At 41.1% G+C, this 12,011-nt stretch overlaps 1 protein-coding gene across 1 annotated transcript in view; it reads left to right on the top strand.

Annotated features, from left to right (window-relative positions):
* Positions 1 to 685: 685 nt before the first annotated feature.
* MCC (MCC regulator of WNT signaling pathway) overlaps positions 686 to 12,011 on the top strand; it is a 189,589-nt gene continuing 178,263 nt past the window's right edge. Inside the window, exon 1 of the mRNA XM_030469721.1 lies at positions 686 to 888. Within this exon, the coding sequence (XP_030325581.1) occupies positions 752 to 888 (137 nt within the window). The 5' untranslated portion in view covers positions 686 to 751. The remainder of the gene's footprint in view (positions 889 to 12,011) is intronic.

Raw genomic sequence — 12,011 nt, 5'->3', positions numbered from 1 at the left:
GAGAGTTGATGATCAACTGCTGGAGCAGAAAGCCAAAGTATGTACTTTTGACATGAAATTTGATCAGTGGAAAGGAACTGGATGTCAGGAGGGGCTGGTGCCCTGTGCCCTGGGATGCTCCTACCATGATTGCAATCATGGGCTTGATTGCCCATGACAATCATTATCCTACTGAAGATGCTGGGGGTTCCTGCGGTTGGCTGGAATTGGCTTCCTCAGACCAGCTCCAGTCAAACAGACACTCCTGAGGCAGGGAGCCGGACCTGTCCCACTACAGAAGGGCCGATCCCCAGACCACCGGACTGACTGAGGTTTGCCCAGCACTTGGTGTCTGCACTCCAGTACCCTAATGATGACGGCAGCTGGCCCTGACGTGGCCAGGCCACTCGCTCACGGTGCCGCAGTGGCTTGTAGCACCAGCAGGGAGGGCGACGGGAAGGCAGGCCGAGGCGGAGGCAGGATGGCGGCGTGTATCGGAAGGGGAGCAGGCGGCGGTCACTATGACCATCCGCCGCGCCGAGGCACTCCGTGGTGGCAGCGTGGCCCCCGGGGGTCCCGCCGCGGCGGGAGGCGGGGCTCCACCGCGCCCGGCCCGGCCTCTCCGGCCGCCCTCCCGCCTCCTGTTTGCGGCCGGGTCCGCGCGGTTGGGCTCTCCGCCCAGCTTTGTGCTGCTGACCGTGTTCTGCGGGAGCGTTGGGACCGGGAATCCCGGGCGCCTCCCGCGCCTCCCTCTCCAGAGTTACTGGGGCGTATGATGGCGGCAGCCGCCGTCGCGGAGGTGAGCAGCGCCAGCAGTAGCAGCAGCGATACCTGTAGCACGGGCGAGGAGGAGAGGATGAGGCGCCTCTTCCAGACCTGCGACGGCGATGGGGATGGCTTCATCAGCAGGTAGCGACAGCGAGAGGAGGTTCTTTGCGCAACTGGTACGGAGCCGTCCCGTCCTTCCCCCTCCCCGCGCCTCCCTCCCTGACCGCCCGTGAAGCCGCTTCTCAACTTGTCGGCAAGTTTGAGCAGTGTGCAGAGCGCAGATTCCGCCGGCCGGTGGCTCCCGGAGCGAGGGGCTGAGAGCAGGGCTCCGGCGGTGCTTCCGCACCGAGAGCTCTGGAGGCGCTGAGGGGAGGGAGGACAGGCACCGCCGGGAGCGCTTACACTTCACCGGGTCTGGAGGATCCCGCTTTGTAACCTTGGCGGTGTGCCTCACCTCATGCGTTAGGCAGATGATTTTTGCAAGAAAACAAACAAAGCTGGTCACAGATAATCTAGGAGAAAACTCGTACTGATCTCCCAAATCGTCTGTTTCTGTAATATGTTTTCATCAGTATCCTTGTTACACAATCCAATTTAAATTCCTTTGCTGGTCCCCAGTTAGTTTTGGGATTGTGACCCAGCCTGGTAAGTTTTGAAGGGGGAAGTGGTGAAGTGCGTAATTTGCAGTAGGTAGTTGGAAATAAGCTGTAATGAAGTGTTCATGTGTCTGGAAGTACTGGCAGTATGTTTTGGCGAGGACTAGGTTTTGTTAGAAGGGTATTTCTGGAGCTAGTCCGCTGCTCCCAGACCACATCTTAAAAATACTGAACTAAAGGTGAGATTTGTCACAGGTGGTGGGAACTTGCATTTTCAAAATGAAATTATGCTAGTTGCATTGGTAAGTACCTCTAGAGAGCTGAGTCAGGGAATTTCTAAGTCTGTCATCTAACTTGAAACCTAAGAATATGACCCTGCAAAAGGGCTAAGTAAACTTCAATCCCCACTGCCATCTCTTCGGAGCCAGAAAGTTGTTGAAAATCTGTAACAGCTGGCAGTCACTTTAAAAATTAAGGGTTATGATATTTCTTATCTGAACAGCTTCCCAAACTTTTCCTCTAGTCTAATGAATATTCTGACAGTGTAGTTCAGAAATGTAAGCTTTGAAAATGCATGCGTTCTACTAGTTTTCTGTCTTCGTGGAAATTATTCTGATGTATGAAAACAGGATGTTCACTGAAAGCGTACAGTGCCTCTTCAGGCACACTTGCTTGTCTGTATTGTGATGCTTTTCTGCAGTGTAAACTCAATAGATTTCTGTATATTTATAATTTGAAGATCTTGCTGAGGGGGAATGCTGATATTTTAGTGCTTGAGAGATGCTGCCGTGACACAAGCCGCTCCTTTCTAATTGACTTTTCTTTATTGCTAAAGTTTTGTTCCCAGTTTGTATTCTGTGTGTTTCAAAATGTGGTTTTTCTGAATGTTGGTTGAACAACAGATGTGGTTTTTCTGAATGCTGGTTGAAAGTTTTGAAAGCTCCAGAACATGTCTGAAGAGGGACATTGGTTTTCAGCAGGTTGAAAGTCCTTCCAGAGGTAGTCCATTGTTGAAGGCTGCTAATAATTTCCTTCAGAAAGGACATGTGCCTTCAAGGCAGAGCTGGCATGGGCTTGATCAGAGAAGATAGTGTTGTAAATTACTGCCTTCCCTTAAATGTCCATATTTGTGGGAAAGTAGTGAGTGAATATCTAACAAGTGATCTTTGACACGAGAGGGAGTCATTTACTTTTCTCAACTTCATTAGCTAGCTTAGGTAATCAGTCTTGCAAATGGAATGCATTCCTTGCTTTGTGTTGTGTCTCAGCTTCCCTCATGATCGATTTGATGGCAATGGCTTATGCAGGAGCAGGCTTGCCCAGTGGTTTTTGGGTGTATGTGTAGCATGCACCACTGTAGTCTTACAGACAGCTCTTTCTGATTCATGAAAACACAACATCCCTGTTAAAAGTATAGCAACTGGGATTTTTTTGTTGTTTACAGTCTTAATTTTTGAGTAATTGCTAATTTGTTAATAATGACAAAAAGTTATAGTTGTTTTTACACTGAACTTAATCATGGCATTCTGTGCATATTGTTTGTCTTGCTTCTGCTTTTTATTTCTTCATTGCTTGGTTTTGCAGTTCCCTCTTGCCCTGCTTCCTTGGATTTTCCTTTGCTCATCCTTGACAGCAACAATTTCTTTCTTGCCTTCCTTGTAGCTGCAGTGGAGATGATAGCCTGACTTCTGCACATTACTGCGCCTTTACAGCAGGTTAATCATTGCAGTAAATGCCTGAGGAGCTATAAAGAGCTGTATAAATAGTTGAAAGCAGAGGAGCCAGCGCGGTAAAATCCTCTGCTTCCTAGTGGACTAGAGCCTTTTATTAGGTTGAGCCTCTTTTTCAGAACTTGCTTATTTTCAATATAATGAGGTTGAGATTTGCAGTTTTGCAGCTGTTACTCAGCATAAGTTTTCGTATCTTTCCAAATGAGTATCCTTTCTCTTCTGCTTGCAGGGCTGAAGCTTGGTCAGTCTTTTGTTTGCCTAACACATGCAGCAGTTTGCTTATAAGATTTCTGTCTTTCCAATTCCAGAGATAGTATGGAAGAGAAGATCTTTATTCTTGCAGCAAAGGCAGGCATTTTATATGCATGTTTATTTAGTTCATAGTGCAGGGAGAGAAGAGCTATTTGCATTCCTAATGAGGTAACATGGTGTCTCAGCTGTGGAAATGCTTTGTTGTGCATCAAACTGTAAAATTCTTCAAATAATAGCATAGAAGTAAAGGCACAGATGGAGAGGAGAGCATATCCCAAGATACTGATTTATTTTCAGGCTCTAAATAGCTAGGATGATATGAAAATGATAAAGTGCAATTAAGTGAGTACCATTGGTGGTTATAACCCAGAAGCAGCTGAATGATGGAGTATGAAGTGCTAAGCCTGTGTCTCTGAGCATCACATTTGACATGTCCGCATTGAAATTTTACAACATCTAGCTAGACAAAAGTACTAAGAAAACATGAAAGTTTTAGCTTGCTGGTTTGTATGTTAGTGGCTTTTGCTTCTTTAGGGATTACTATTGGTTAGTTATTTTAATATCTTGCAGGTGCTTGGCATTCTTCTGATACTTCAACAGTGAGAGGTAACTTTACAGCCATAAACCAAAACAAAAACCCAAACAAGTGCAAAGCAGTCCACTATTAAGGATGGATTCTGGATGCTTGGGATCAACTGGATCAGCCTTGCTAGAAGCAAAAGGCAACCTTAAACACTGTTTCCAGCAGAACTTTGCTTTTGCAGGTGTAATGTTATTGTGTTATTTTAACAAAAAGCTGTTAACTGAAAAAACACTAATTGTGTTCATTTGTTTTGCTTTTTATTCGTTTGCTTTGAAAAGCTTCAGAATCTGATCTTCCGGTTAAAAATACATTCAGTTTCAGAGGGCTGGTGCATTGGCAGGACACACGCTGTTTGTGTGGTGGTTTTGTGGGATTTTTTGTTTTTGTTTGGTTGGGTTTTTTGGGTTTTTTTTAAGGTCAAAATAGGTGGCATTGGTTGATGTAGGTGAGGAAAGTGGGAGCATGCTCTTTTTTTACAGGCGATGGGCTAGATTAATGTCTTCTTTAGGAACTTAATTGCCTTGTAGCTTTATCATGTGTGGATTGTACTAAAGTTCCATTTAGCACATAAAGAATTTAATCTTTACTGCAGAAGTCACGAAATAGGTTTCCAGATTACTCTAACACTGTAAGGTCTAAACAAGGTAACTATGAATGTGCAGGAAACACTTTGGTTTAAAAAAAAAAAAATGCTGTGAGCTATGGAGATAATGGGTGAATAAAATATTAATTTTGTTATTAAGTTACAAATGTGCTAGTTTTCTGATTTTTAACTTTAAAGCATTGGTAAGTAATTTCTAGGGTCATGAAGTAAAAAGGTAAAGCTAGTGTTTAATTCAGAGGGAGAATTGTTATCATGGTAATAATAATGGAATGAAGTTCTGTTTGTAGAGTTTGTTTGAAAATACTTCCTTTTGTGTACACAGATTTTTTTACACTGTGGTCAATGTCTTACAGAAAATCTCTGATAAAAGTAGAGTAAGATGTTTAAAAATCCATAAACCTACTGATTTTGTGGTGAGCTTATACAACCTGTTGAAAGGACATGAAAGACTGCCTCCTTCAATAGCCTTTCTCAGAAGCAGTTAAAAGGAACTTGTTGGATTTGATCTGTTATTTATGTGGTTTTAAGTCGTACATGGCTTTGGGAACTTGAAACCTTTGCAAGGACAAGCTGATGCTTCCCTTATTAATGGGCTGCAGTAGTAGAGTGTTCCCAGCATTCTTGCTGAGTATATTTTGGCATAGTATATGCGTCATAGAAGGTTAGTGGTTGAGGCTGACATCCAGTTACAATTTTTGATATATAATTAAATAAGCTGAGGTTTTGTAGCAAGTGGAAGAAACTGTGAAAATATTTATTACTATAATCCAAGTTGTGAACTAGTGTTCATGTAAATTCATTCATTAACTTGGTTTAACTAGATCAATTTACAGTATTCTTCATATTTTTTTTTCTTTTCTTGGAATTTTCTACACGTAAAGTAAGAACTGCTTAGAAATCTAAGTGCCAAAACTGACTGTCTTGGGATCTTCTTATATAAATGGGTAGAGAGTGGCCTTATAACTGGAACATTCTGGAATAAAAATAATCTTTTAGTTACTTAAAATGTATGGTCCTTACATAAAATATGAGATATTTTACTGTTTGTTGCCTGAATGTGGGCCAGACTTTTAATTAAGAGTAGTACAGAATTTGTCTTCTTGATTTCTTCTGTGGGTCTTCAGGAGAGAACATATAGGAAAGAACTATGAAATAACAAAAGTGTCCATGATTTTTGTATTTTAAAAGTAGTGTAAAAATAAATTTTTCACAAAATAATCTTTTGCTGTTCATTTTTTATGCTCATATGTTTTTAGATTCGTATATAAATTGGAGGTAGTGATCTGAGTGTCAGAGAAGATAAGTAAATCATGAGCTCAGAACTGCACTGCACATTGATGTGTGGAGGGAAACCATGAAGAAGCTACTCGTGTGGAATAAATTGTGACGAATTTGTGAACGGTCCTGTAAGTCAAATAGGTAAATGAAAGAAGTGTGTAGCATTTAACATACGTATTTAATGACAACTAAATGGATAGATACCAAGTTCCAAATTAATCGATAGGGCAACTGTTACGCTTCTGCTAGGATTAAAAAAGAGAGAGGTTTGGCCTTGTGTGGTTGCTAGTCTATCTCTTCTCCCACTCTTCAGTGTGCAGAGGGGTGCTGTGTTAATGTTGAGGTGGGACATGCGTTGTTCCAAAGGGAGCTGACTGCAATATGTCAAGGTCTTCAACAGTGTAAAGAATATAGTTACTGCACAGCTATGAGATTCTCGGATTCCTCCTTTCTGCTGTGTATTCTCATGTTTAGCAATTAATAATTTCCCAGTGTTGGTGGGAGTTGTCAAGCAGAGTGCAGACCACTCTACTGACAAGAGGAAAAGGCCTTTTTTCTTAAAGTCTGTACTTACCAAAGCAATTTTGGCAGTAGTGGCCACAAGAAAATACATAGGAAGAAAAACATGAGCAGGTTCATCCTGTCACTATATTTTTGTTGCTATATTTTCTTTCTTTAAATTCTGGTCATCATAGAATCATAGAATGGTTTGGGTTAGAAGGGCCCTCAAAGATCATCTTGTACCAACCCCCCTGTTATGGTCAGGGATACCTTCCACTAGACCAGGTTGCTCAAAGTCCCATTTAAGCCTGACCTTGAACACTGCCAGGAATGGGGCATCCACAACTCCTCTGGGCAACCTGTTCCACTGTGTCGCTGTCCTCATAATAAAGAATTTATTCCTAATATCAAATCTAAATTTCCCCTTTGGCCAGCAGGTTGGAAGAGGTGATCTTCCCTCTCTACTCGACCCTGGTGAGGCCACATCTGGAGTACTGTGTGCAGTTCTGGGCTTCTCAGTACAAGACAGACAAGGAGCTACTGGAGAGGGTCCAGCAGAGGGCCACAAGGATGATCAGGGGTCTGCAGCATCTCTCTTATGAGGAGAGATTGCAGGAGCTGGGCCTGTTTAGTCTAGAGGAGAGAAGACTGAGAAGGGATCCCCTTATTGCTATAAATGTCTCAAAAGTGAGTGCCAGGATGATGGTGCCAGAGTCTTTTCAGTGGTGCCCAGCGGCAGGACGAGGAGCAATGGCCATAAACTAAACCACATGAAGTTTCACCTGAACATGAGGAAGAACTTCTTTACGTTGAGGGTGGCAGAGCACTGGAACAGGCTGCCCAGGGGGGTTGTGGGGTCTCCTCTTGAGACATTCAAAACTCGCGTGGACACATTCCTCTGTAACCTGCTCCAGGTGGCTCTGCCTTAACAGGGGGGTTGGACTAGGTGATCTCCAGAGGTCCCTTCCAACTCTAATGATTCTGTGATTTTGTGAAGTAGAAGCTGCTGTGGGTACTCAGATATCAGCGAACTAGGGAATGATAAAGCCATATATTCTGCAGGCAAGAGGTTTAAAAAAGGATCAAGTCTGCAACAGAACAAGTGGAGATAAAAAAACTGCCTTTGAAGACTTGTGAGAGAATATTACTCTGCTAGTTTTGCAGGTACTGAGGTTTCAGATTTCAAATGCAGTTTGGTCCCAGTACTGCACAGTCCTAAGTCTGGCCTCAATCCAGCTGTTTAACAAGGGAACATCATTTATAAGCATTCTGCAAAATGTCACCAAGATGGGATCAAGGCTTTGCTAAGTCCTTGAGTTCAGTCTGGCTTTTCATTTTGCTGTGCTGTTCTTACCATGGAGTTGGAAAAGTTATTAGACTCCAATACAAGATTTTATTCTCGCTTAAGATCTTGATTATTTGCTCTGTGCTTTCTTTAACCACGTGAAAGCTTCACACAACTCAGTTTTATGAATTCCAACAAAAAATACCTGACCCTTGGTAAATGACATTGTCCTTGCACTAGTTTTTGAGTGTCAGCTGAGGTTCTATTCCTAGACTTAATTTTATTTTCATTCATCTCCATTAGGAACCTGTCACGAGGTCTGTGGTCCATGTAATTGAAGGAGTGCTTTTATAAGTATACTTACTGTATGCCAAATAAGGTGGTGAGTGGAAGCACTGTGCTGTTTTGTACATGATCGTAGTTTGTTTTCTCTGTTTCTCTTGGGACTTGCCTTAGTCAATGGTTCCACAGTTGCATAGAATTTTGTGTACTTTAGTCTTTATCCTCCACAGGTCCTTTCATCATAACCATAACCATCATAAGCATCATAACCAAAAAAGGAGCAAGTTATGGGGGAAGACACATGGAAGGATTTAGATGAAAAGCCAGGGAGACACCCTGCAATGCTTAGTTTAGCATGAAGAAAAAGATATCCCTTTGTTAAACACTATGTGTAGAAAACATACCCAAGAATCAGCATTCGTTAAAGGCTTATGTATTTCAAAGTCTGTATTTGTTACCAATAATACACAATCAGGAATATATTCAAACTTGGATTTTCTGAACCTTTGATATTTTTTAGTTAGCTATCCTGTTCTTACGGTAAACATCAGACACGTGAATAATACAGCATTAATAGCTGGAGCTATTAATGTTTTAAATTTAGTGAAGTTGGTATGTTTTACGTAGGTTATTGCATTTTTCTTTCATTATTGGTTTTAATAATCTGGAAAAAATTACTTAAGTATATATCTCAGGCTTGTTGTTACATGCTACTGTATTCTTCTTGGGAGCTTGATGTCCAGATGGTTTGTAATGTAGAAAAAATAAACAGTCAGTCACTTGAGAATACAATTGTCAAACTTTTGATCCCTTTGAAAATTACCATCCAGTTAACGTCTAATTCCTGAAGTTGTTTCTTATCTTTATTGATTTTTATTGAGTTTTATTAATTTTCAAGGAGGTTGTTGCTAATACATGTTATTTGGGTTATTACAGTGAGAGACTTGAACCTCTCTTTAAAGTCTGTAATTTCCCTTTTGTGGCCCTGGATGGGGGAAAAAAAGTATTTGTTAAACTTTTTTTTGGTTTTGTGTTTTTGGCTGCTTGTTCACCCCTTACGTTTTCTTGGGTATCTTGATGGCAATTCTGAAAGATTATAATCACTGATATACCTGATATACACTGATATCATTGATATACCCTATTACTCTCCCACCAAAGGTGATGGGGAGCAGGGGACCTCACAAGATGCTTTGGTACCTGGCCTTTCTAGCAAATCCATAGCCCTAGCTTTATAACACAGAAACCGCTGCTGGCTGTTCTAGCAGTATGACTGGGACTACAGTGGATATTTGAATTTGTCTCATTCATATGTAATTGCATCTTCTGCTTATGGCAGACAAGGCAGTTAGCATACTACATAACCACTGTTGGTTAGCTCGTGTTTCCAAGGAGCAACTTTCTAGATGTGCTCAGAATTAATTTGCTCAAACTTACAGTTTGATATTAATGCATGGGTTGACTGTTTTGGAAGGCACTTGGATGAAAGAAGAGTTCTACCAGTGAGTGGTTAACTTTTATTTTCTTTGTCTCCCATTGTTTGTTCAGTTTGAGGATGCCATTGTGGATGGATTCTAAAACAATTTTTTAAAAATTCTCCGTCGTGGATTGAGTGGGGTAGGGTAGTTAGTGTCTGAAATTGGTTCAAGCAACAGGTCGTGCCTGTTTTGATGGGGAGCAAGGGGCCTCACAAGAAGCTTGGACACCTGGCCTTTCTTGCAACTGTACAGCCCTAAACTAGGTGCCTGCACGCCTTACAAAATGAACTAGGAAAAGTAAGTGGAGGTTTCATGGTTTTCTTTGAAGTCAACCTATGCTGCCAAATGAGTTGTTCCACTGTGTGCAGTCCTGAAGTTTTGCTCTGTCTGCATAACAATTTGTTCAGTCGCATAACTCCCCTGGCTGAAAACTAGCTCAGTAAGAAATATTGATTTCCAGCATGGTCAGTTCTTGGTTCTGGCTTGTGATGTTTAATATTAGCACAAGATGGGGGAAAGAAACTCAAGCTTGGGGTTTAATTGTGATCCGTCTGGTTATGTCTGCTTGATTTTTAAACATGATTCACTCAAAGTGCTCCAAGCTCTAACAGTTAATTCATTAGCATAAAAATGGCATTGTTTTAAGAGATGTAAAACTACAGCAGAGGTTTTATTTAGACTCTTGGCATCTCAGCTGGAAAATGAAAGAGATTAAAAAGGCTAGTGTTGTGTCTAATTGTGTTGTGTTGTCCAAAGGATGGGCTTCAGATGTCATCTAAAGAAAAACAGCTATGCTGTAGATACATGGCTTTTCAAGTCCACCTTATTTTTACTGTGAATGTTCACATGCATCTTTTAGAATAAATAATACTAATGTTGAAGTCATCCTAATATAGCGACTGTTTGTATGCATGGTGTTGTATGTAATTAACATAGCTGTAATGAGCTGTTAATAATTGTAATCAGCATGTTGAATATCTCTTCTGAGAGTTTTTCTGCAGCATACTTTCTTATATTTAATAGAACAAAACAGTATTTATGTAGTATTAGCAGTTATTCTATGAAATCCCTTATATAATTTTTAAGGGTAAGTTAGGTAACAAAGACCAGACTACCTCTGAACAAGAACTATTCTTCTAATAGTTCCTACCACGTGGTAGAGTCTGTAGGTTGAATTGATACTGTGTTTTAGCAAAATTTGAAACTAGTAAGCAGCACAAAAGAAAGCACAGAATGGCTGAGATCCTATTGACAAGCTCTGCTTCTCTGTTGATAAAAGGATCTTTGTTTGCAATAGCTCTGTCTCCAGAGATGACAGCCTTAGCCAAAAATGGACGCACTGTTCTCACAGGTCATGAGACACAGTTTGTGTTAACAGTTTGATGTAGATGTTTGGAGTACACCATTTAGGTTATTTCTAATGAGTAGAATGTGCATTTGCTGTGCCATCTATAAACCACACATTTCTGTTCTGGAATTTCCTGTGACAGGCTGGCAGTCTTGTCCATCTCTGGTATGAAATAGGGGATACCAGAGACACTGTGCTGGAAGGTGTTGACTGTCAAAGGAACGTTCCTCCTGCTTTGCCGGAAGAAGGAGTGGTGGTATAGGTAGCATGCCTGCAATAGTACTGCGAGAGATAGCCAAGCCAGGACAGAGCAGTGAAGTAAAAGCTTAGCTGGTTGAATTATTAATATAAGTGTACAGGGTTTGGGGGCTGCTTGACTGTTAACCCTGTCTTTTTCCTACTGCTGCTCAGTATAGTAGAACAGCGTCAGGTTCAAGTTAATTATGAACTGACAGAACAGGCATTGGAACATGCAAGGCAGAAAATGAAACTAGTGAAGAGTTTAGAGTGTAATAAGTATCTCAGAATATGGTAACAGTAACAGGAAAACCAGGGAAAGATTACTCAAGAGATGGAGCCAGGAAGCTATTGATAGCTGATGCTGAGAAGTATGTAATGGTATCTTTTCTATAGTTTCCAGCACTGAAAATATCAAATGGGGTGAGAAAGTTCCTGCAAATAGGACCGGTAACAGATACCTTGGAAAGAAGAAGAAGGAAAAGTTACAGAGTAGTTGGTGTTGTTTCAGTTAGTTGTACTTGAAAATCTTGATGTAAGATTCATAAGCACAGAACTATTTTGCAGGTGTTGGTTGGTTGGGTTTTTGTTTTTGGTTTTTTTTCCCTGGGGTTTTCCAAAATATAGGATTAACAGGAAAAGAGGAAAGAAAAAATATGCTTCTTTTCTTCAAAATTGTGGTGATAAGGGGATCCATCTGCAGACAGCCTATAACTGGCTGAATATGGATTTATTAAGAAAAAGTTGTGTCAAATCCATTTGATCTTTCTCAGTTCTAGTAAGAATAGTTAGCGGTGGAAGTGAAACAATAGATGCCTTCTGTCTTGCCTTTGTTAAGGCTTTTGATGTGGTTTAATGATGCTTATAGGCAAGCCAGGGGACCAGGGTAAGGGAAAGAGTTTGGTTTGGGTTTGTTTTCAAGCTTAATTTAGAGATCATTAGATATCAGTAGTTTGCTTTACAAGTAAAAGACTGTATCAAACTGAAAATGGAAGCATGGCCTGGGCCAGATCAGTGCATTTAATGATTAATGATCTGGATGACCTGATGAGTAAGCTTTCTTAAATTTGAAATTACACCAAGCTTAAAT

This window comes from Strigops habroptila, chromosome Z (genome assembly GCF_004027225.2).
Source record: "Strigops habroptila isolate Jane chromosome Z, bStrHab1.2.pri, whole genome shotgun sequence".
NCBI lineage: Eukaryota > Metazoa > Chordata > Aves > Psittaciformes > Psittacidae > Strigops > Strigops habroptila.
The sequence above is the reverse complement of the archived record's forward strand: the minus strand, read 5'-3'. Positions and strand labels throughout refer to the sequence as shown.